The 22,267-nt window shown below is 38.1% G+C and overlaps 2 protein-coding genes and 1 pseudogene across 2 annotated transcripts in view; 1 reads left to right on the top strand and 2 right to left on the bottom strand.

Annotated features, from left to right (window-relative positions):
- Positions 1–14,607, bottom strand: part of LOC122655928 (nifU-like protein 2, chloroplastic) — a 31,383-nt gene extending 16,776 nt beyond the window's left edge. The window contains exon 1 of the mRNA XM_043850318.1: positions 14,592–14,607. The gene's annotated coding sequence lies outside the window, so the exon portion shown is untranslated. The remainder of the gene's footprint in view (positions 1–14,591) is intronic.
- On the bottom strand, positions 3,233–6,885 carry LOC122655929 (annotated as a pseudogene).
- A 6,735-nt stretch (positions 14,608–21,342) lies between the features above and the next one.
- Positions 21,343–22,267, top strand: part of LOC122655925 (transportin-1-like) — a 56,137-nt gene continuing 55,212 nt past the window's right edge. The window contains 1 exon segment of the mRNA XM_043850315.1: positions 21,343–21,605. Within this exon segment, the coding sequence (XP_043706250.1) occupies positions 21,429–21,605 (177 nt within the window). The 5' untranslated portion in view covers positions 21,343–21,428.

Here is a 22,267-nt window from a genome sequence, read left to right as displayed (position 1 = left end):
AGTTTCTCTACAATATTCGATCAAACAATCAATGTCAAAACCCTACGGATCAACTCAATCAGAGCTGAAAATTTATGAAACATAACCAATTGCAACAACAGCAGAGATAAGAAAGAAAAACCCAGATAAGGATTTAGTGACCTGATGGGATCATAGATGCTGTTGGGGAAGAAAACTGCAGGACGGGATGTAGCAGAGAAGAGATGAGCTGCGACAGCTGCAAATGCACCGTCTGGGCAAGGGTAGTGGTAAAGCACTGCAGCTCTCTTCAAAGCTTTCATGGTAGAACAAAGTGTTTGTACAGGTGCAAACCGTAAAGGAATTCTATGGAAATTGACGGCTTCTCAATTTCTCTCTTGGGCTCTGTCGTGGTTGCAGGTGGAATGAAGTAAGGTGAAATTAATTACAACACAAGTAGGTGTAAAACAAAATCAACCCATAATTTATTTTCATATCTAGTAGATCTAGACAATTTTCCCTTTATTTAATCCCTGCTCATCAGTCATCACCAACTCGTAGTAATAAGAGAGAGAAGTCCAACACAGTTCTGCCATAATAATTCATTCCCCAACTGTTGTTTAACCTGTTCAACCACGAGATATTGGGTTTACAAAGCAGACGTTGGGTTTTGTTCTTCTGATCAACCTGTGTCTCTCAATCTTTATCATCTACAATTTATGTCTTTCCTAGAATAACACAATATATAGATTCATCAGATTGCCATGATTAGTTTGGAAAGCATGGAATGAATTATATTGTTTGGTTGGTAACACAGAAAATTTCTTCACGGTGTTACAAGAGGCATTACCCTGTATCTGAAGCCAACATTGCTAAGATGGGTTCTGTTCTCAAGAGAACAGTACAGATATGTACTCTTCTACATTTCCACTTTAAGTGAAGCCTATATGCCATCAAATTTGGACTTAACGCCACATACAGGGAGCGAGTGGGAGAACAAAAAATTAAAGCTCCAATTAGAGAGAAAGATCTAATAGGATTAACAAGTGGCAAACCAAGTGTCCAATTAGAAAAACACAATGACGAAGTTTAGGAACTCCAAGATGAAGTGACTACAGCTTTAATTATCATAGAAATACAAAGAAGCTGTTGAAATCTAACTAGAATAAAAGGATCTCCAAGACACAGAAATCATAGAGAAGCAAAAAAGACAAAACCTTAATGCAGTTCAAATAAGTAGAATTTATGAGCTAAATAAGTACCATAGTTTAGTTGCCCAAGGCCATACTGACAAGTAGTTGGCTGCAAAGAATGAACCACACGTGGTAACAGAGTTTTGTCCCCCTCATCATGTCTACCACCAGACTGCTACAGAAAAGGACTTTATTTTTTCAAGGATCTGAAAGGAAGGGCAGCAGTGAAATCACAAAAACAAAAGAATGTGGAAGTGGGTTCTTTCCACCAGATGAATTCCTTTATCTGCTTTCAAGAGAGGTCAGACTCGTATGAACTTCAAGTTTCAGATAATCTGTTCTTCCCCTTCTTCAACCTAAAGTTTTGTATAGCTTACATATACTTGTGAACACCAAAAGGACCTTTTTAAAGCAAACAGGTTCCTCTCCTCCATCTTGTGTTTACTTAAAACAGATACATTCATTAAGGAACAGAGAAAAGAGAGAAGGAAGAGTAGAAGAAACCTGAAAATTAGAAACTGGGTTTTTCCCGCTTCCATCACTTTAATTCTGAATAGAAAGATAGGTCTTCTCCATCCCTCCACCACCAAACCCCCACAGAGAGAGAGAAAGTGCTATGAAGACAATAACAGATTCACAGTAGTAGTGAAAATAATTAAAAGATTTACCTGGTTTGAGCAAGTTGGAAAGGCTAGAAGAAATTGTTTCAAGTCATTTTCTTTGTTTCACTTTCTGCAAGTGGATGATAATGAGTTGCCACAGTTGATTGTCGCTAGAGCTGGAGTTCGCACAGGTGATGGTCACCCAAGATCGCAATGCCGCAGTTCTCCAACGGTATGAAGAGGGAAGAAGATGGAATTAGAGGTTTTTATTTAAATAACTAAGGGGGTTAAAATGGACATTTCAACTTTTAAGCTAACAGTGCTTAACGTCAAGGGGAAGGTTGATATTTTGATAGTTTTTGTGGTGTCTGTGCCATTCGACTAACCTACAAGGGGTGGCCATGAAATTTAACCATAATCCTTTATATCCAGCAGCAAAGGGAAATGTCTCATGGCCAAGTCAGCTACGGATTCAACCTGCAAGAGGTGACTAGCTGACTTGAATCAGTAGCCTCATTCTGCTTGTTGTAAACCGACCCCATTTGCCTCTGCTTGCATCTTCATTGACCCTGCTCCCTCTCCATGAAGATTTTGGCATTTTGCTTTTTAATCCATCCATTATCGATCAAAAGAAAAGGTTGGAGAAAACATCATCTCTAACACATGGGTGCTTGGATGTGAGGACGGCAATTAACAAGATAATAAAGTTCATCAATGAGGTTTATAGCAATGCTTATCATGAGGTTTACTCCAACAGTGTTAAAAAGTGAAAGTTTGGAAAGAAAGATGTGTTTATCAACTATACATTCCAGGACCCAACGGGCCATTACACATCATCTCAGCCCTCTCTCCTGCCCTTCCTGCTTCAGTGCTACCCACCCATGATGAGTCATACAGTTGAGATAGGCCAACAACTAAATTTAACAGGTGGCCTAGCAGTTGGGATCTTATATCCAATAGTCAGCCAACCATATCATCAATACATATAGCTGATAGAAAGTTTTCCAAGTACAAGTGCAACAGAAACATTTTTCAACCCTCCCCCCCCCCCCCCCCCCCACCAAAAAAATATATCTACATCTTTCAGATTAAAGGGATGTTGAAGCATATCATGTTGGAGCAAATGGGACATATGCATTGATATCCAAACTGGTATAAAATATTTGACTATCTGGATAATTGTTCAAATAAATAGGACACTTGTCCAACATATGATTACAGAGTAGGCTCACAATGGGTAAAAGAAAAAGATTCATTAAGCCACTACATATTTTAGTATCAGCTAGAGTCTAGATTCATATACTACTGCCAATCAGATGGTAATTCAAGTACTTAGGAGGAAAAACAAATTCTATTTCAAGATTATGTAAAATGCCAACTTGCGTATTTATATTGATTCCATCCACTTAAAAGCAAATTAAACAACCGGAAAGAGTATATTTTTTTTGGTAAATAAATTTTCTAAGATTTTTTTGGTTGTATATACAAATAAATTACTTTCAGAGATAACACCAACTAGGAATCTAAAACAGGATAGACATCTCCATCAGTTACAACTACTATTGAAATATAGGGAGATCACTCCTTTGTTGTTGATTGTCACTCGAACATTCTTCTTTGACGATAGAGGTGCTACTTTGCTCAGCAACCTCACCCGCCATCTTCAAGAAATAGCTATGCCTGGACAAGAAAATGTTTGGAACTCAGGTGAGATATTAAGGCAGCACTTACCACTCATTAGTCCAATAAAATAATGAAGTGTGCAAAATAAGACCATCTAGTGTCTGCGGTCAATTCAGGATGGAAAGCAGTCCCAAGTAAGTTCCATTGCCTAACAGCTACAATCACCCTCTCTTCTGATGCAGTTTTTTCCTGAAAGACAGATAAAATTGTAACTGAAATATTGGATGGTATCCAAGTCAAAATGTCCTCTGAATAATAATTATAGACGCCTAACCTCACTACCAATGATTAGGAAACACAGAGGGTGCAATCACAAGACTAGTATTATGGATTTTTTTGTAACTCAAAAGTGCAACCAAACAAAGCCTCAGGAATTTAGTTCTAAGAAACATATTATTTTCAATTTATTTCAAGTGCTATTATCGTGTTTAGTAATATAAAGAAAAATGCACAACAATACGGCACAAACGGTTCACTAAAAGAAAACTATTTGCAGGCATGGTTACGGACACAAACAAGAATAGTACAATCATCCTCTCCTAGTCTAGGATTACAATTACTTAAGTTCCTATTTCCTTTGTTTAATATATACCTGAAAACATAAACTTGAATCATTCAACAAGTGAATCCAGAGACGTGCATTTCAATTTGCTAAGATGCCTAAAAAGGGAATATATTACCCAAAAAGAGAAAGCAGAAAGAATCTTTCTTCACTTATGACCACTGTCCTCATCTTCAAGTCAGTCTCTTCATCCATGTGCTAGACCCAATTATAAATCCAGGTCAGAAATTATTCTACAAATCATTCATGAATAAGAATGATATGTCTTATTAGAGATTATTCCTTTATTCTTGTCAATATCTTTCACTACTCTTCATGTATTATGTAAACAAATCCATATATCTCCACAAATCTAGCTACATTTTTCTTTGGGTTCATGTTTTTTTCTATTGATTCGGATACTATGACCCATCAGAGAATTAGATTTCTTCCTACGAATTTGACCAAACAGGTAAAACAAGTCATTCAGTTTATAGATACACCTGCCAACCATTTAATTTTTAAACAAAAGAGAGAACAGAAAGTCTATCATTCCACTTTCTTTCAATGAACTGTCGATAATATCATATTTCAAAAGAATGAATCTATAGGTTAAATGCCCCATGACGAGTAATCTACCGAGAGGTTGAAGACAGCATTTCTACATAATTGCACTTAAAGCCCTGATTTTTAATATTAGAAAAGGGCCTCTCTTCTTGACATAGTTGTCATGGCATCTAGGCAATCCAAGGCGTTGTAGGAGCCCTAGATATCAAGGCGCCTGGGCAACCAAGGAATCCGTCTCGTAAAGGGAGCCTGGATGCTCAGGCGACGCCCCGACAACTTCGCTCAAATGTATGCAGCCTTACCCCAGCTTCGCGGAGAGGCTGTTTCCCACTTTGAAAACTTTGCTTCTTGAACTTTAATTCTATTTCATCCCCCACTTCAATTTAAATACCACAAAACCCCTTCTTTCCAAATTCCTTTTACAATTTGATCCTTTCACTTGCCTAATGCACTCTTAAGGTGCCAAATTGTTCAAGAAATTAGGATATTAACACTAATCCTTCTAATTGAGAATTTCATTGATTTAGTGAGCCTGCAGTGACCTAAAAAAAGGGTTTTGGAACCTGGGGTTGCATTATTTGGTATCAGAGCAATTAATGCAGATCTAGTAGATGGAGATATCGGTGGTGGGCTTCAAATTGATCATTTATTGGGTTGCATAACCCAAACTGATAAGAGTATGCAAATTAAACCTTTCCATCATCACCTTATGAGATAAATCAAAAGCATGACAAAGGATTAAATAGATACTCATATAAACCGCTGCAAAAGTTCATCTCCTCATATATCATCATAATATAACAAGCCGAATTGTACTTCGTAAATGCATTATCATAACAACAGTTACACGTTATTGAAGCCCAAAATTATCCCAAGAATATTCAGTTGCGATGATAAATAACAGAGCAGCAATGGTAAAATCATAATTAATAGAATAAACCAACTTCAGCTTTTCATTGGACATCAAAAAATATAACATGCTAAAACCAGTGAGGAAAGTGAATGGAACTGAGAGTGCCAAACCTCCTGAGTTTCAGAATTAGATTTTGAGTCCCTTGAGTTTTTGGATGGAACAAAGTAATCAGCCAGGACCTCAACTTCTGGTCCTACTTCCAGGATTGCAGGAGCCCGGATAAAAACACCACAAAAAGTGTTAGGACCGCCCTCCTTTGCTGCAATCTCTGGTACTAAAAGCTCTGTCTCAAAGCTTTGAAGCTGCAAATATAAGCAATTTATTTTTCTTAGATACGAGTTTGAATAACGCACTAATCGCTAGTGGAGAGAGCCGAATGAAATTGCATCACCGGGAAATAAATTTCAAATGAGTTGGTTTTTCTATGGTTGATATATGAATAAAAATTGCTCAAAGGAATATTGCTACGAGAAAATAAGAAAACCTGGCAAGAAATTCAGTCCTTACTTCCATTTAATAAAAAAAAATCATGTATAACATTTTGTCAATTAATTCGCTCCAAACTCTGTTCTAAGAGAAAGCTTTTATTACTAGAACTCAAAAAAGTATTACCTGATTGCCGAAGAAATTTCGGCTGACGGTGCAATCTAGTCCCCCGACGAGCTGTTGTCCTCCGGCTTTCTGTCCTGAAGAGAAGATTTTAGCTCTTGTTAGAGACCCACTTGGAAGTTTATGCCGCTCTAATTAGCCTTCAGTGTTAGTGGGGAAAAACTAAAATAAACAACTAAAAGAATACGCACCAACAGTTTATTTGCCAAGAAGATAAGGCCCGCACAAGTCCCCCACACAGGCTTCCCCATTTTAACGAAGTCACGCAGGGCAGGAAACTACTACAATGAGAGGATTGGTTGTTTCATTGTTTTAGCAGAGAAGCAACATTTAAAAAAGAGCAAGGACATGTCAGGAAACTACTACTCTTTCTCATTGTTTTATATGATTCGCTCAAAATAGACGCATGAAATTTCTCTTGGATCATTTTTCGTTATTCGTCAATTCATCAAGTTGTGTCACATGCGTGATGTGTGTGTGAGAGTGTGAGAGAGAGAGAGAGAGAGAGAGAGAGAGAGAGACCAGGTTATGGTATTCAGCGAGCTTGGCCATGGTGGTGCTCTACCCTCCAGGGATAATAAGTGCAGTAACATTCTGGAGCTGTTCAGGCTTCCTTATCTCCATCCCCTTCACTCCAAGCCTTCTGAGCGCTGCATAACAAAAGGAATCGACTCAGAACAATCTAAAGAGAGAAAATATTGATTCAGCTCGTAAGAATATCTCAGCAACCAAAGATACAGACATGAGAGCGAGAGAGAGAGACCTGCGATGTGTTCGTTGAAAGATCCCTGTAAAGAAAGAACACCGACAGCCATAGAGGATAAAAATTCATCACGGATCGAGCGGGCGAGGAACGAACGTCGACTGGATGATGAAGGCTGTGGGTATACTAATTGTATATATATTTTTAGCCCTAATATACTTAAGATATTTTTTGTATGGCTCTCGTTTAGTCGTTATCGTCCAGTTTGTCCTCGCCTGCTCGGCATATTTTATATTTAGGATAAATTTTACGGACACCCCTGTGAGTATTCAATATGTTACGGATGTACCAAGCTTTGGAAAAATATCAAACTACCTTTACTTTATGTTTTTATTTCAACTTAGTCCACTCGGTTAGGTTTTCACAGTTAAAATGCTGTTAATTTTTTTATAATGGCAAAATTATTCTTACCACTGTCAACTCCCTATCCCTTAACGATGTTAGCAAATTAGTTTTTTGTAAAAGACAATTTTGCCCTTGTTTTTATACAATACATTTTTTTTATTCCTTTTTTCTTTCCTTCTTCTCCTTCTCCTTGTTGTTTCTTCCGCCACCACCACCACCCCCTCCAGCCCTCCTTCTCTTGCTCCCCTGCAACCCCGCCACCACCCTCTCCAGTCTCCCCCGCCCGACCATGCTCCCAAAAATCCAACCCCATAAAAACCCTACTCTACAAATTAAATGAGGGGACCCGATTGGCCTCTCAGCATACCACTCATCTTCTAGCAAAATCAAAAACCCTAACCCTATTAAATGCTAAATCAGTGAAGAACACCAAGCGCCCAGGAGCTTACCTGAATCGAAAGAGGAGTCATCTATTTCTACAATTCCACATGCTTCAAGCTTTTCTTGGCCATGTATAGCTTCATAGGCCTAGAAATCTGAGAGAAAATGACGGTTTTGGATGGTGAAATGGTGGTTTCAGTTGGTGGAAGGAAGAAAATGGGTTTTCGGTTGATATGGCATGGCTAGGTCATCAGGAAGGAAAGAAATGGGAATGAAGAGGGTAGAGAGAGAAGCATGTACAGGTTTTGTGTGATGGAGCATGTACAGGCTTTGTGTGATGGAGAGAAAAAATAGAAAAAAAAAAAAAATAAAGAGGATCGGCTCTTGGTTTTTCCCTAGCTTAGGGAAATCCATCCCAGTTTTAGATTTTTTTCTCCTTGCCGCTGGTAATGGTCGCCGGAGCCGGAGAGAGAAGAAGATGAAATGACAGTTTTTTATTTAAATAACTAAGGGGTAAAATAGATATTTCACCTTTGGGTATTAATTGTGCTTTGCCAGGGGGAAATTAGCCATTTTGACCAAGTTTAGTAAGTCCATAACATATTGAATACTTACAAAGGATGTCCGTGAAGGAAAATTATCGCCCCCAGTGCTAGGGGTGGTCCAATGCGCATCGTGCGGCGCAGCATGATCCATGTGTGCACGCATGCACACACTGGGGGCAATAAAGATCCGTCCGTGAAATTTGTCCTAAATTTTTTATAATGCCTAAACTATCCTTAAAGGGCAATTAAAGGGGAAGCATCACTGAAATTAACTTACCAAGTATGGGCTTGCAAGGTATGGTTAAGAACTTACCCTTTCCCTCGTTTCCTGCTCTTAAACGTCTAGTTCTCACTAATAATACACTTCTTGGCTCTGTTCAATCCAACATTGCTAACCTTTCAGGTATTTGATCTGTCCATAAATCAACTCTCTGGAGTAATTCCATTGGAAATCTGCTTACTTACCAATCTTAAAATCTTGTATCTTGATCAGAATAATTTCAGTGGATCGATACCTTACGGAATTGGAAGATTGAAAAATCTTATTATTCTGACCTTGTTCTCCAACAACCTCTATGGTTCCATACCTGCATCTATAGGTAATTTGAGCAATCTAAGGCAGCTCTCTTTGTACCAAAACAGTCTCAATGGTTCAATCCCTGTATCTATAGGTAAGTTGATAATTCTGCACTGTCTATACCTATATGAAAATCAACTTTCAGGTTCCATTCCTCAAGAACTAGGAAATTTGACAAAACTCAATTCTTTAAGCCTTGAAAGTAATAATCTTGTAGATTCCATTCCCAGAGAAATAGGAAATTTGAAATCATTAAGTGATCTATACTTACCTCTCAACAATCTCAATGGTTCAATCCCTGTTTCTTTAGGTAATTTGAGAAACCTAACCATTTTACACCTCTGAGAATCAATTTTCTAGTATGATTCCTATAGAAATTGGAAATTTAACGAGTCTAACCGACTTAGAAATTTCATTCAATCGTCTAACCGGAAGCCTCCCTTCCACTTTGGGAAACCCTTGGAAGCTCACCAATTTGAAACTGCTGAAAAATCAAATCTCTGGATCACTCCCCTCCAGAAATTGGAAATCTCAAGAATTTGGTAAACTTACAATTGACAGATAACCAATTCTCAGGTAATCTCCCACAAGGGCTATGCAGGAGTGGATCACTTGAAAAATTCAGTGGTCGTAACAACCATTTCATAGGTCATATTCCAAAAGGTTTCAAAAACTGCACAAGTTTAGTTAGAGTTCAACTTGCAAATAACCAACTTGCCGCAAACTTATCGAAGGATTTCGGGGTTTATGAGAAGCTGAATTACATTAATTTGAGCAATAATCAAAGATCAAGGTATCAAGAATCAAGAAGACAGAGGGTAATGAAGTGACCCTTTTACCCTCAACCATCACACTATCAGAGATCAAGGTATCAAGAATCAAGAAGGCATTAAGGCTATCTTTGGTATCATTTTTCTTTTTGATTTTTGCCAATTTAATATAAATCATTAATGAAAACCATTTTTTATCAAAACATAAAAATGGTTTGGTAACCAATAAACATAAAATGGTTTTTTTAAAGAAATTGGCTTGGTATTCCTATGTACAAAATGGTTTTTTGAAAAAAGGGGTTAAGAGATGTTCCCTTCACCCTCCTTCTTTATAACTTCTTCAGCTTCCCAAGCCCTTTGAGTTAAATTGCAAAGCATAAAAATCATATTCATGGATGAATGGATCAGAGATGGATTTGTCTACAGTAGAACATTGATAATGGAGTGAATAGAGACCCAAGATGAGGGATTTATGGGAATGGAATTCAAATAAAGAAGAAATTTCCCCTTCAAATTCTCCAAATTGAAGGTAGGTGGAGGGAGTGGGACTTCGTACAGGATTCTTCTGCTCGCCACGAAAACCAAAAGACTTTTTAATTCTTTCTGGGGTTAAGATCCAAAATTACCCTTATTTCTTTGATTCGCCCAAAATATTTTTTCCTAATCGATCTCAGCCGGAGGTGTGGTTGCAGTAGGAATCGATTTTAGCAGGAGGTGGTTAAGAAGAAGAAGGGTAAATAGGTAATTTTAATCTACTGTTATCTATTGAATAGGTGATAAGAAAAAAAATGGACTTTTCCATTCAACCACTAATAGTAGACTAACACCATTAGGGTTCAGGGGTGTCAAGTAATTGTTTGAAAAGGTGGGTATTTCAAGAAAAAAATGGCAATTGCGAGCATCCAAATAATTTTCCCTTATATTTATGATCTATTTATGAATAATCAATTATGATAATAGGGTTTTTTTTTTATTTTAATAAAGAATTATGATAATAGGGCTTTTTTTTTTTTGTTTTTTTGTAAAGAATTATGATAATAGGTTATGGGTATAAACAATAATCATTTAGTTACTGCTAGACATAATAGATTATATAATGAAAAATAAGTTTAAGTCAAGAATATATTATGTATTATATATATAACAAAAGCCCTCCTTTTATATATATATATATATATATATATTTATATAATACGATATATGATATATGTTAGGGGTGTTAATTGGTCGGTTTAGACTAGTTTCGATTCGGTTTCAATGTGAGAATGAGTAAGTCCAAAACATGATCCAATAAGGGTCAAGGATGGACCGATTTCGATTTGATTTCGGATGTGTATATGTTTGGTTTCAGGTTGCCTTGTAAATATATTTGATAGTGTTAAGAAAAAAGTGTATTTTTAATGAATTTCAAGCTAGTATAGGTTTCTTACCGGGTTATTCGGTTTTTAAAGTTTGGTTCGATGTCTTATTGGCTTTAACACGGTCCGGTTTGGTTTTGGTTTCACAAAACCCCAATCCGAAACATGATCCAATAAGCTCATATCAGTTCAGTAGGTTCACCGTGGTTTTGTCGGTTCCCTCTAGGTTTTGACATCCCTAATATATGTTGGAGAGGAGGTGGGTGTGGGGGTTGGAGAGAGAGAGACAGAGAAAAAGAGGTTTTGTTCTAATTTTCGTTAGTTTTACTAATTTAACCCTACTTAAGTAACAATTCTACACATGTTCATTAATGGTACCCGCATAAACAAATATTAACAGTTTATGGTGATAAATCATATACAGCTCGAGAACTGTTTATGAATTTATGCTTATATTGATTTATTTTAATGAGAAATAGGGGTCATAAATCATACCAAACACATCTATTGATATTTATGTGTCAAATAAAAGTAAATTAAACTATTCCAAAGACAGCCATAGGTAAGTTTACCATTCATATCTGTGCTCGAATCCTCTCCAATGACAACCACAAAAGTTGATCTCCCACCATCCATGGGTTGTGGTCCCCACCCCCCATGGATGGTGTGAAGATATGGAATACCTATTGAATTTTCTTATATGAGTATAACCATGGTTTTAGTGCAGGGTAACGGATCGGGTATCGGTCATCTTCAAAACCAATACGATATCGATACAGTATTGACATGGATCGGCCGTATCGGACAAGTTTACCCTTGATTTTCCTTAAAAAATGGACTTTTGACTATATTACCCCTTGTCCTTACCATTCCTTCAAAACTAACGTAGTAGAAGATAGGTGGACTATATATCGTTTTAGCACAAATGAACCTTGAATCAACACGTAGAGAAAAGTGGAAAACTTCTTCTATTTAGAATGTAAAATTTGTTATGAAGGAAAATTCAAAGCCCTTATATAGAGGCTTGTTTACAGAAGAATACTAAGATTCAATTTTCAAAACCTCGACGGACTGTTTGGCCTTCAAAACACACGAAAACGGCTAAAAAATGCATACATCACCGCCACATTGACTCCAAAAGAGCTCGACGAGATCTTCGATTTGATATATAAATCGCCCTATATTGCTTAATACCTCCGACTAGTCCTGATGGACTTTTGCTGGTCCAACCGGCTTAAGAACTCATCTGATATCTCCTCTACATAAAAAATCATGCAATATCGACCGTATTGGGAGATCCAATACCGATACCTCATACCATGAGCATAACGATTCCAACTCTTCGATGCATGGGTCATAATCTCGGTCAGGGTAACGGATCGGGTATCGGTCATCTTCAAAACCAATACGATATCGATACAGTATTGACATGGATCGGCCATATCGGACAAGTTTACCCTTGATTTTCCTTAAAAAATGGACTTTTGACTATATTACCCCTTGTCCTTACCATTCCTTCAAAACTGACGTAGTAGAAGATAGGTGGGCTATATATCGTTTTAGCACAAATGAACCTTGAATCAACACGTAGAGAAAAGTGGAAAACTTCTTCTATTTAGAATGTAAAATTTGTTATGAAGGAAAATTCAAAGCCCTTATATAGAGGCTTGTTTACAGAAGAATACTAAGATTCAATTTTCAAAACCTCGACGGACTGTTTGGCCTTCAAAACACACGAAAATGGCTAAAAAATGCATACATCACCGCCACATTGACTCCAAAAGAGCTCGACGATATCTTCGATTTGATATATAAATCGCCCTATATTGCTTAATACCTTCGACTAGTCCTGATGGACTTTTGCTGGTCCAACCGGCTTAAGAACTCATCTGATATCTCCTCTACATAAAAAATCATGCAATATCGACCGTATTGGGAGATCCAATACCGATACCTCATACCATGAGCATAACGATTCCAACTCTTCGATGCATGGGTCATAATCTCGGTCTTATAGGTTACTCTTACCCTTGCACATGCAACGATGAGAATTTGACGACAATCAAGACTTGGTTCTTCAGCAAGCAATCAAATAAACTATCACCAACAATCTAGGGTTTCCCAAAACCCTAAACACTACCACACACCTCAGAGAGAGGATGGATCAACTAGGGGAGGGGGCAGCACCGGAAAAAAAATTTGGCTAAGCCTGATGCCCCTCCCCGTGTGTGCTTTTATAGTCCCCAGCCCTATTAGGATTACACTTAGGCTGCGTTTGGTAACGGTCTGAACAAAGAACGCCCGTTCTTGACTAAGAACGTTCTTTTGCGTTCTTCGTCTGGAACGGCGTTCTGAGACTGAAAATGACCGTTTGGTAATGTTCTCAAGAACATTGTTCATAACAGAAATGGTGTTTGGTAAAATCGGTTCAGAACAATTTTGATGTTAATTACAATAATGCCATTCTTACCTCAGAACAATTTACTAAACTTAACATAAATTAAAATATGTCAACTTATAGTTAATTAAAATTATTAAATTACAACTTTGACAACCCCTCTCATGATTTAATTTTCTTCTTTCTTCAAGTCTAACTTGGTAAAACCTTTAAGGATGTCTTTGAACATCTTGGCATGATTCTCCGATGATATAATTGCACTCTTGCAATAACCTTTCAGAAATTCCGAAGAAGACGGAGCGGATACAGCTGTTGAGCCTGAGGGACGAACCATTGATACATTAGTCTGTTGGCTAAAATATGAGGTCATGCCTTCTTCTATCCATTGAAAAAATCCACATCCGCGATTATGTCAAATTTCAAAGATGCAATTAAAATTGGGTTCTTGTGTGGATTAGTGACATATTTGACTATGCTATGAACATTTGAATAAAAAGGGCCTTGGTGGATTCGAACCACCATCCCCTTAAAACATGCTAATGTTCCAAGTGCTCTACCAATTTGAGCTAAAGACCCTTCAAGTATAAGCCAAAAAGATCTTTAATGTTGAGAAGAAAGATACAAAATTACAGTACAAGATGAGTTACTTTAGTGCTTTTACAGCTCAGGAGATTTTAAAATCTTACAATCTTACACTTTATACTGAATTATTGAAAAGTTGGAAGTTTAAAAAAAGATAAAGCAGCAAATCAGAGAAGTCAAAACAAGAAAATTTCTGCTGATCTATCCCCATTATTTGAATGCACTCACCATACCAAAACCCAGAAGAATACAGACCTCAAGGATTCCCTCTCTGCTCGCTTGGTGTCATATATATTCCCAGCAACTTTCTCCAAAAGTGGTTTCTTACTGCTTACATCTTGCTTTTAATTGAATGATGTTGAATTCAAAACAGGTGCATCTCCAGTACCTCTTTTGTTGATGCATTCATATTTAATCTTTCTCTCTCTTTTTCTCTTCTAGCTATGAGAGCAATATGGTCGATCAACTATCACTTGCCCCATGCCTGAGCACTTGTAAAGGTTTACAGGACAAAATTTAAATAACACATTTGAGAATATTAACATATTACATATGGTGAAGTTCAAGGAAATAATCAAATTCAAACACAAAAACCATATCCGCTGACTATTTAGCCTATCGGACAAGATAGATAACGAATGAGGTACATGTACTTGAAAGCAACTATAAGAGCTTCCTGTGATTCACATTAAAACCCAGCTTGATTAACACTAAAATGAAGAATTACATCACAAAAATTCAGAATTTGCTATTCATCACCTGGTGATTATTTCAACTGATGACAGAAGAAGCAAGATCAAAGCCACTCCCCCTCTCTCCCTCTCTCAGGATCACACATTGCGCTTTTCAACGTTCTGTTTTCAATAAATCTCTGAATTTGACTTCGAGTCACTCTGAATTTGCAAAATGGGTTATCTCCAATATCCCCAAGAGAGGATAATCAAAGAAGTTCATCACAAAAGGTCAACTGGGTAACGAGGCAATCTCAGGGATAACAAAGAAAAGTTACAGCAAGATATTAGCAATTGAAATAATCACCACCAACATCACCAAACAAGAAAAAACTGCAAAAGTGGAAAGGGAGTTTATCTCCAATATCCCCTGAAGAGCATAATTCATAGAAGTTCAAATGAAGAGTTAAATTGGGAAAAACAGAGAGAGAGAGAGATAGAACCAAAAACCTAAAAATCAATTTTGGTCAAGAGAATGGTTAAAATCCTTACCTTTTGGGCTGATTCCTTTGAATTTTAGTGATGGTGATCCAATTCATGAGAAAAATTGGGAGTAAATGGAATGATTATGTCAGATCTTGGCTATTCAAAGACAAAAACAAAAATTCACACAACAGAGCATCCGGGAGAGAGAGAGAGAGAGAGACACAGAGAGATAGAGAGCGAGAGAGAGAGAATTGCAGAGACTGAGGGACAAGCCCTAACAACAACTCCAAAGAGAGAGGAAGAGAGCAAGACAGAGAGAGACAGATAAAAAGAGATAGCGAGAGAGAGATGAGAGACATCAATGAAGGATATAGTACCCTGAGAGGAGGCTCCCATAAACCCAGATGAGGTTCCTACCTGAAGCCCAGTCTCGAACAAACAGTCTTCCATAATCTCCACACAGAGACGGTGAGAGGGAGAGTATGAGAGGGAGAGAGAGAGAGACAAAGAGAGGAAAAGAACCAAAAAAATGACACAGAGAGTATGAGAAGGAGAGAGAGAGACAGAGAAAGGGAAAGAGTGAGAGAGAGGTGCAGAGAGTGCGAGAGGTAGAGAGGGAAAGAGAGCGAGACAGAGTGAGAGATCTCACCTAGGGTTGCAGAGGTTGCAGAGCGAGTCCCTCCTTCGTCGTCTCCCAGATTGGTGCTAGCAGAGCGAGAGGTGTGAGTTTCGTGATTTCTCTCCAAAAAATCACGGGTTTTGTGATTTTTGTCCCTTGCGTCTCGTTCTTTGTTCTTTGTAGACCGTCTCGGAGACGGTCTGTAAAGAATGTTCTTTGTAGACCATCTCGGAGACGGTCTGTAAAGAATGTTCTTTTGGTGCTCAAGACCTCCGGTTCGTTTTAAAAGAACAAAAAAATGAACCGCAAAGCCAAACACTTTTCATGTTTTTTCGTTCTTTTTGAACAAAAGAACTGTTCAAAACACTGTTCTGAACGTTACCAAACGCACTCTTAGTTTCCTAAATTGGATGTAGTCTTGTTGGTGAAGTTACTTGGCATGTAATCCATCTTTTCTAAGGGAGGGGGCAGCACCAGAAAAAAAAATTGGCTAAGCCTGCTGCCCCTCCCCTGGTGTGCTTTTATAGTCCCCAACCCTATTAGGATTACACTTAGTTTCCTAAATTGGATGTGAGTCTTGTTGGTGAAGTTACTTGGCATGAAATCCATCTTTTCTATTTTTTTTTTTTAATGAAAGTGTAATCACACAAACCACACACCATTCCCAAAAGGTTAACTGACTTTTAGGAGGGCATGTAATCCATCTTGCTTTCAAAGTGGGAAGAGGTAGAATTTAAAAGGGATTTTGATACCTCTTTAATTATGGTGGAAGATTTTATCAAATAAAATTACTACAGTTAAAAAGATGAGTTAATCTATTTGTAACCAATGTGGTTACAACTGATTACAGTAACCATATTTTATTTCCTTTTTATCCTTAAGTATATCCCATATTCTCTTTTAAATTTGAGGATATTTTTGTAATTTCAGCCTCCCCTTTCTCTTTATCTCCTCTCTCTGCTCTTCCACTCCCATCTCTGGCTCGTCGTCTCCTCTCCCTTCTGGATTTTGCTTGATAATACCTTCAAATGCCTCCCAAAATTTCTTGCCTTTCTTGGTCGTCCCACTTGGTAGAAAATCAATCTCTTCTTCTCGTTGTTGAGACCATTGAAGCCTTTTTGTGAGCTACACCTTCGAAAGGAGTTGTTCTAGCCTTTTTTCACAGCCCTTTTCTGATTGCCCTCAATGGCTTGGATCAACTCTAATCCCTTTTCCTCGATACCATTGAAGTTAAACCCAACTTGTTTCCCCAATTCATAAATTATTTTTTACATTTGAACTGCCTAAGGCATCGGACAAACTAGAGGAGTGGAGCACACTCTCAACGGTGGAGAGGATAAAGATATGGCAAAGCTAGAGTAGCTTCCCCATTTTGATCAAAGCCTAGAAGAGCACATGATTCGGCTGAATTTGGTTGAGAATTTAGAGATTGAGTTCCATGATTTGTTCAATCCTGGCTCCAAAGCTCTTGTTCTAGCATTTGGGATCGATAGACTTTGAGAACCCAAATATGGGGATTTACTCAACACCTTCAAATTGGTGTTCGCAACTCACTAAACGTTTAGGTATAGTTGATTTCACGTCCATATCCTATCATGTAAATCAAAATTTAATTTTGAGATTCAGATTCCTAAGAAATGGATCCAATGACAAGCTCTTATTTGAATTTCAACGGTGTTGAGGGATTCGAGGGCTAAAACAATTTAGCACCCCTGGTCGGAAAGCCTTCTCGCACCCCAGCAATAAGAGCCTTGGACCTCTGCCTCTTTGATTGAAATAGCAGCTTCGGTGACGTTTCCACCCCCATCCTCCCTCCCCTCCCAGCCCCTATCCCTCTGCAACTCCACGGAGCATTTCTCCCCATCTCTGTCTTTATTTTTCTCTCATTGCAAAATTACACAATTAGACTATCTACTACACTGATATTATTTTATGGAGAATAAAAAAAAGTTTGGTTACAAAGTCTGTTTGTAACCTGCTTGGTTACAAACAGACGCACCCTAAAAAGATTATCAACCTATTTTATTTTCCCAATAAATAACATGTAGGAGGATGTGGTGACCAGTGTGAGATTTGTGGAAGGCCAAGGCAAGGAATTCCCAATTATAGTTGGGTTACATCAAGGGTCAGTCCTAAGCCCTTATTTGTTTACGCTTATCATAGATGAGTTAACCAATAACATCCAAGACGAGGTAATGTGGTGTATGCTCTTCGCTGATGATATTGTTTTGGTGGATGAGACAAAAATAGAGATTAATGCTAAATTAAAGTTGTGTAGATCGACCTTGAAAACAAGAGGCTTTGAGATTAGTAGATCAAAGACGGAGTATCTGATGTGTAACTCTAGTCACACTATGATGGATGATGACATGGTGAAAATTGGAGAGAGAGTGAGAGAAACTGCCAAGTGACTATTCCAGATATCTGGGGTCTATCATACACAAAGAAGGTGACATAGACGATAATGTCTCACAAAGAATTAAAGTGGGATGAATGAAATGGAAAGGGGTGACTGGAATATTGTGTGATCGACACAATCCTTTAAGGTGTAAAGGAAAGTTCTACAGGACTGTTGTCTGACTTGCTATGCTGTATAGGGCGGAGTGTTGGGTAGTTAAGAAGTGCCATATAACGAAACTACGTGTTGCAGAGATGAGGATGTTAAGATGGATGTGTGACAAAACTAGGAATGATAAAGTGAGGAACAAACGTATTAGAGCTGATGTGGGAGTTGCCCCGATCAATGACATGCTTTGAGCATGCCGTCTGAAGTGGTTTGGCCACGTGCAACGGAGGCCCGGGGACTTCCCAGTAAGGAGGAGTAATCTGATTCCGATTGAAGGAGCTAAAAGAGCTAGGGGCAAGCCTAAAATGACCATAGGTGAGGTTGTGAAGAATGACATGCAAGTATGACCTCAAATAGAGCCTTTTGGAGAGCAAGGATCCACTTTGTCGATACCATGTAGTTGAGATTTTCTTGGGCTATCCTCTTTCCTCATACTTTTTGTTATACAATATAATAGCCACCCAATAACTCCACGATACGTGACACCAAGAGAGACAGCTAATGGGGCTCATCAGGTAATAACTATCCGCCTAGAGACCCATAATGGGTTTGCCAGGTAAGAACTATCCACCTGAAGGCCCGTGGCTAAAAGATCCAAGGGTCCCCTCAAAGAAGCTGGTACATCCATCAGGTCAAGAAGCATATCAAAGGTAACGCTACACACCCTAGCACATCGCCTCCCAGATAGGTGTGGGTGCACCATGAGGGACCTTGGCACATCAAGAACTCTTACGAAGGTGGCGATCCAGTGAAGGGAGCCACTCCCCATATCTCCACATCTCCATGGCATTTATGAGCATTTATTGATGCCCAGTGAAAGGAGCCCCTACACACGTAGGATGCCTTCCCCGATAAAGTATTCTTCAGATGGGACTCTCCAGACCTAAAGACAAATATCTACGACAGAGAAATACTACATTTCCTCCCTCGAGGAGGGCTCCAACATTGATCATATCAGGACCTCTACATCGTCACGACAACCCAATAAAAAGAGAAGGTAACTCCCCAAGCAGGGGATCGAACTCTTGAAACTCTTATTGTTTTATCTGTGTGTAAAGAGACCTAACTTAGGCATTGGAGAGTCCCCCGCCGACACCTCACCGACACTCATCTCCCTTATCTGTTTGCTACCCTATGCAGGTCCCGCCCTCAAGAGGACCCACCAGAGGTTTCTTGACACAGCACTTCAATTTTTTCATTTTCCATTTCCCATTTATCACTTTTCATATCTCATCTCCTCATTTTTATTCTTTATCCCCCTTACTTTCATTTCCCTTTGTGTGGCTCTTAGTTTTCCCTACTTTGCTTTGTTAAGGATGCATGTGACCGACCCCATTTAGTTGGGATAAGGCTGAATTGTTGTTGTTGCTGTTGTAATAAATATCATGTATGATTAAACTCTTTGATTTGCATATAAGATCCTCCATTAAACAATGCCTCATGATGAATCATAGGGTCTGTAATTAAATATTGTCAAACCCCAATTCATTGTACATGTCCTTAATCAGAGATTCTATGATCATTATCGGACGTAAAAAACACAATCAAACATATTTGAAAATAAGAAAATAATTTACAAAAAATGTCACTGGATCCTACTTCCAATCCGATTACAAAAATTTTTTCTACATGATATTCTCCAATCAAGGGTAGTGAATTCCGTGTTGAGCATCTCTTCATTCACAATGTGCAATCATGAATCCAACACAACGATATATAGTACATATGACATCAACCATTGGTGTACCAAAACCCGTATCATAACACCATAACGATAAGGATCTCTCATGTCAATAGGTCAATTGGCGACGATGGATACACTTCTTAACTTTACACAATAGGCACTAACACATGCAAGATTTGTATCACATGATTTTTTGTACACATACACGATGCGTAATTACATTAATGCTTTGAAATTATCATTTCTAACAACATACAATATAACTATCATATGAACAAGATGTTTGATCTTATCCTTAGTCGAGAACTATTTTGGGTGAAAACCGATGGAACAATCTTATGAGCCTGTAAATAAATTCATATAATAATAAAATTTAAATTTATTTATTCCAAAATAATTATGGTTTGATGGACATACTCCAAAATTTAATAACTTTGGTGAATTGCATTTCTCAAAAGAAGATTACTTAAAGAAAAATGAAAAGAGAAATTATATAAGAGCTCCTCTAATCCCATACTAATATATGCTATGTGCTAGATTAGATATCGCTATAATTCTGTAGATAAGTAGGCTTCATAGGCTCCTTTTCGCGTGTTTAGCCAACATAGAGTAGATCAAATGTCAAAATAAAAACTCTAAAAATCTAGCAAAATTTTTTATAAAAAAGAATAATTTAAGTAGTTGAAAATACAATAGATATATCAATATATGAGAGAATATTTGTGAGAATTTTGAATTAAAATTTGGGCATGTGGTCAATTTAAACCGGGGAAGTAATTTAAACTAATCTCTCTACTCCTCAAAACAAGGGAGCATAAGTATCTTTTCACACGGGGAGGAGAGAGATAGACTAATGGGAGTGTTGGCATAGACCACACTCTCGGACAAAGTTTTTTTTTCCCTTTAAATTATTTTGGAAAAAAGAACTTTGTGGGGAGCGCCGAGCGTGATGTCTGTGCTCAGGCGAAATGATTGCCCGTCCCCATGAAAATGGAAATGCTGCCCATATTGATGCCTTTGCCTGCATTCTCATTGGTCCATGCCTGTGCATGGATGACACGCTCCCCTATAGGAAACACTTCCCCAAATTATTTCACATTATTTTTTTTTACGTGACAAAATGGATGCCATAATTAATCGTTATTTTCATTAAAAAAAAAAACAGGATGCCAAAATTCTCTAGTATAGCTAGAATTGCTAGGTTAAAAAATATTTTATTTAAAAAAAAATAAAAATCAAAGACTAACACTCTCAAGTCTCACTCTGACCCTCCAAAAATCGTCAACCTAAGTGTTAAGTAGATTCGGATCCAACGCATGAGAAATGTTCGACCAAACATGTGACCCCACAATATATATTTAAAAAAGTCCAACACGCGCAAATGCGTTTTCCAGTATACCACCGTAGATATCAGAGAAAACGCACAGAGGCATTCGCAAAGTGCGCCGCCGAAAGAGCAAAACCTCCAATTGCTTCCGTTTCAACACATAATCATTTCTCTCTCAGTCTTTGTCTATTTTCATTTCCTTTATAGATTATCGCCAAACTCGCCTGTTTTCTGTCTCTTCTCCACAGTTTTCTGACAATAAAACGCAAGATTCGTTGTTTTCGCGAGACATGGCGGCGGCTGATTTGTGGAAGCCTCAAGAGGAAGGTCTGAGAGAGATCTGTGGGTTACTTGAACAGCATATCTCTCCAACCTCCGATAAACCTCGGATTTGGCAGCAGCTCCAGCACTACAGTCAGTTCCCAGATTTCAATAACTATCTCACTTTTATCTTCGCCCACGCCGAGGTATTCCGATTATCTGAAAGGACGTCGAAAATAGGACTTTGTGTTTTTTGAGTGGATTGTGCGTCTGGTTGATTTGATTCGGGAATTTGTTGTTTTGTTTAAGTTTGGATTCGGTGTGTGAGAATAGTGGGACTGTGCTGATGAATTGAGAATTGGGTGGTTCTTATTCACTGGTTGAATGAATTCTGTTGGACTAGATTGGTTGACTTCATATATAGTTGACCCCTTCGTAATGACGGAGTAGTGTTGGTTAGGGGAGAAAGAAGAAGAGCTTTGGCTACTGGGGGAGAAGGTCAAAATTGTGGACAGGAAGGATTATTCTTTCTTGGAGGGTGGATCCTCTTCTCACTGGCAAACTATACTTTAATGAGGGAGGTTCAATATTTGGGTTGGTGTTGATGATGAGGTGCTTCAATTGGATGATTGTGTTCTTCAGTTATATCAGCCTTTTGCTTGTTTCCTTCCTCACATCTAACAATGATATAGGGTGTTTGAGTACATTTGCCGAGAATGTTGCTACTTATTTGATTACATTGCTACATTGCAGAATCAGAAGTGAAAAAAAAAGCCCAATGTATAGACGGATGCTTTATGTTATGCTTTCTCTTGATTAGATGTTCATTTGATATCTTTCGGAATGAGTTCTTAAATTATGATGTTAT

This window comes from Telopea speciosissima, chromosome 3 (assembly GCF_018873765.1).
Source record: "Telopea speciosissima isolate NSW1024214 ecotype Mountain lineage chromosome 3, Tspe_v1, whole genome shotgun sequence".
NCBI lineage: Eukaryota > Viridiplantae > Streptophyta > Magnoliopsida > Proteales > Proteaceae > Telopea > Telopea speciosissima.
Note: the sequence above shows the minus strand (reverse complement) of the source record. Positions and strands in the feature narration are given on the sequence as shown.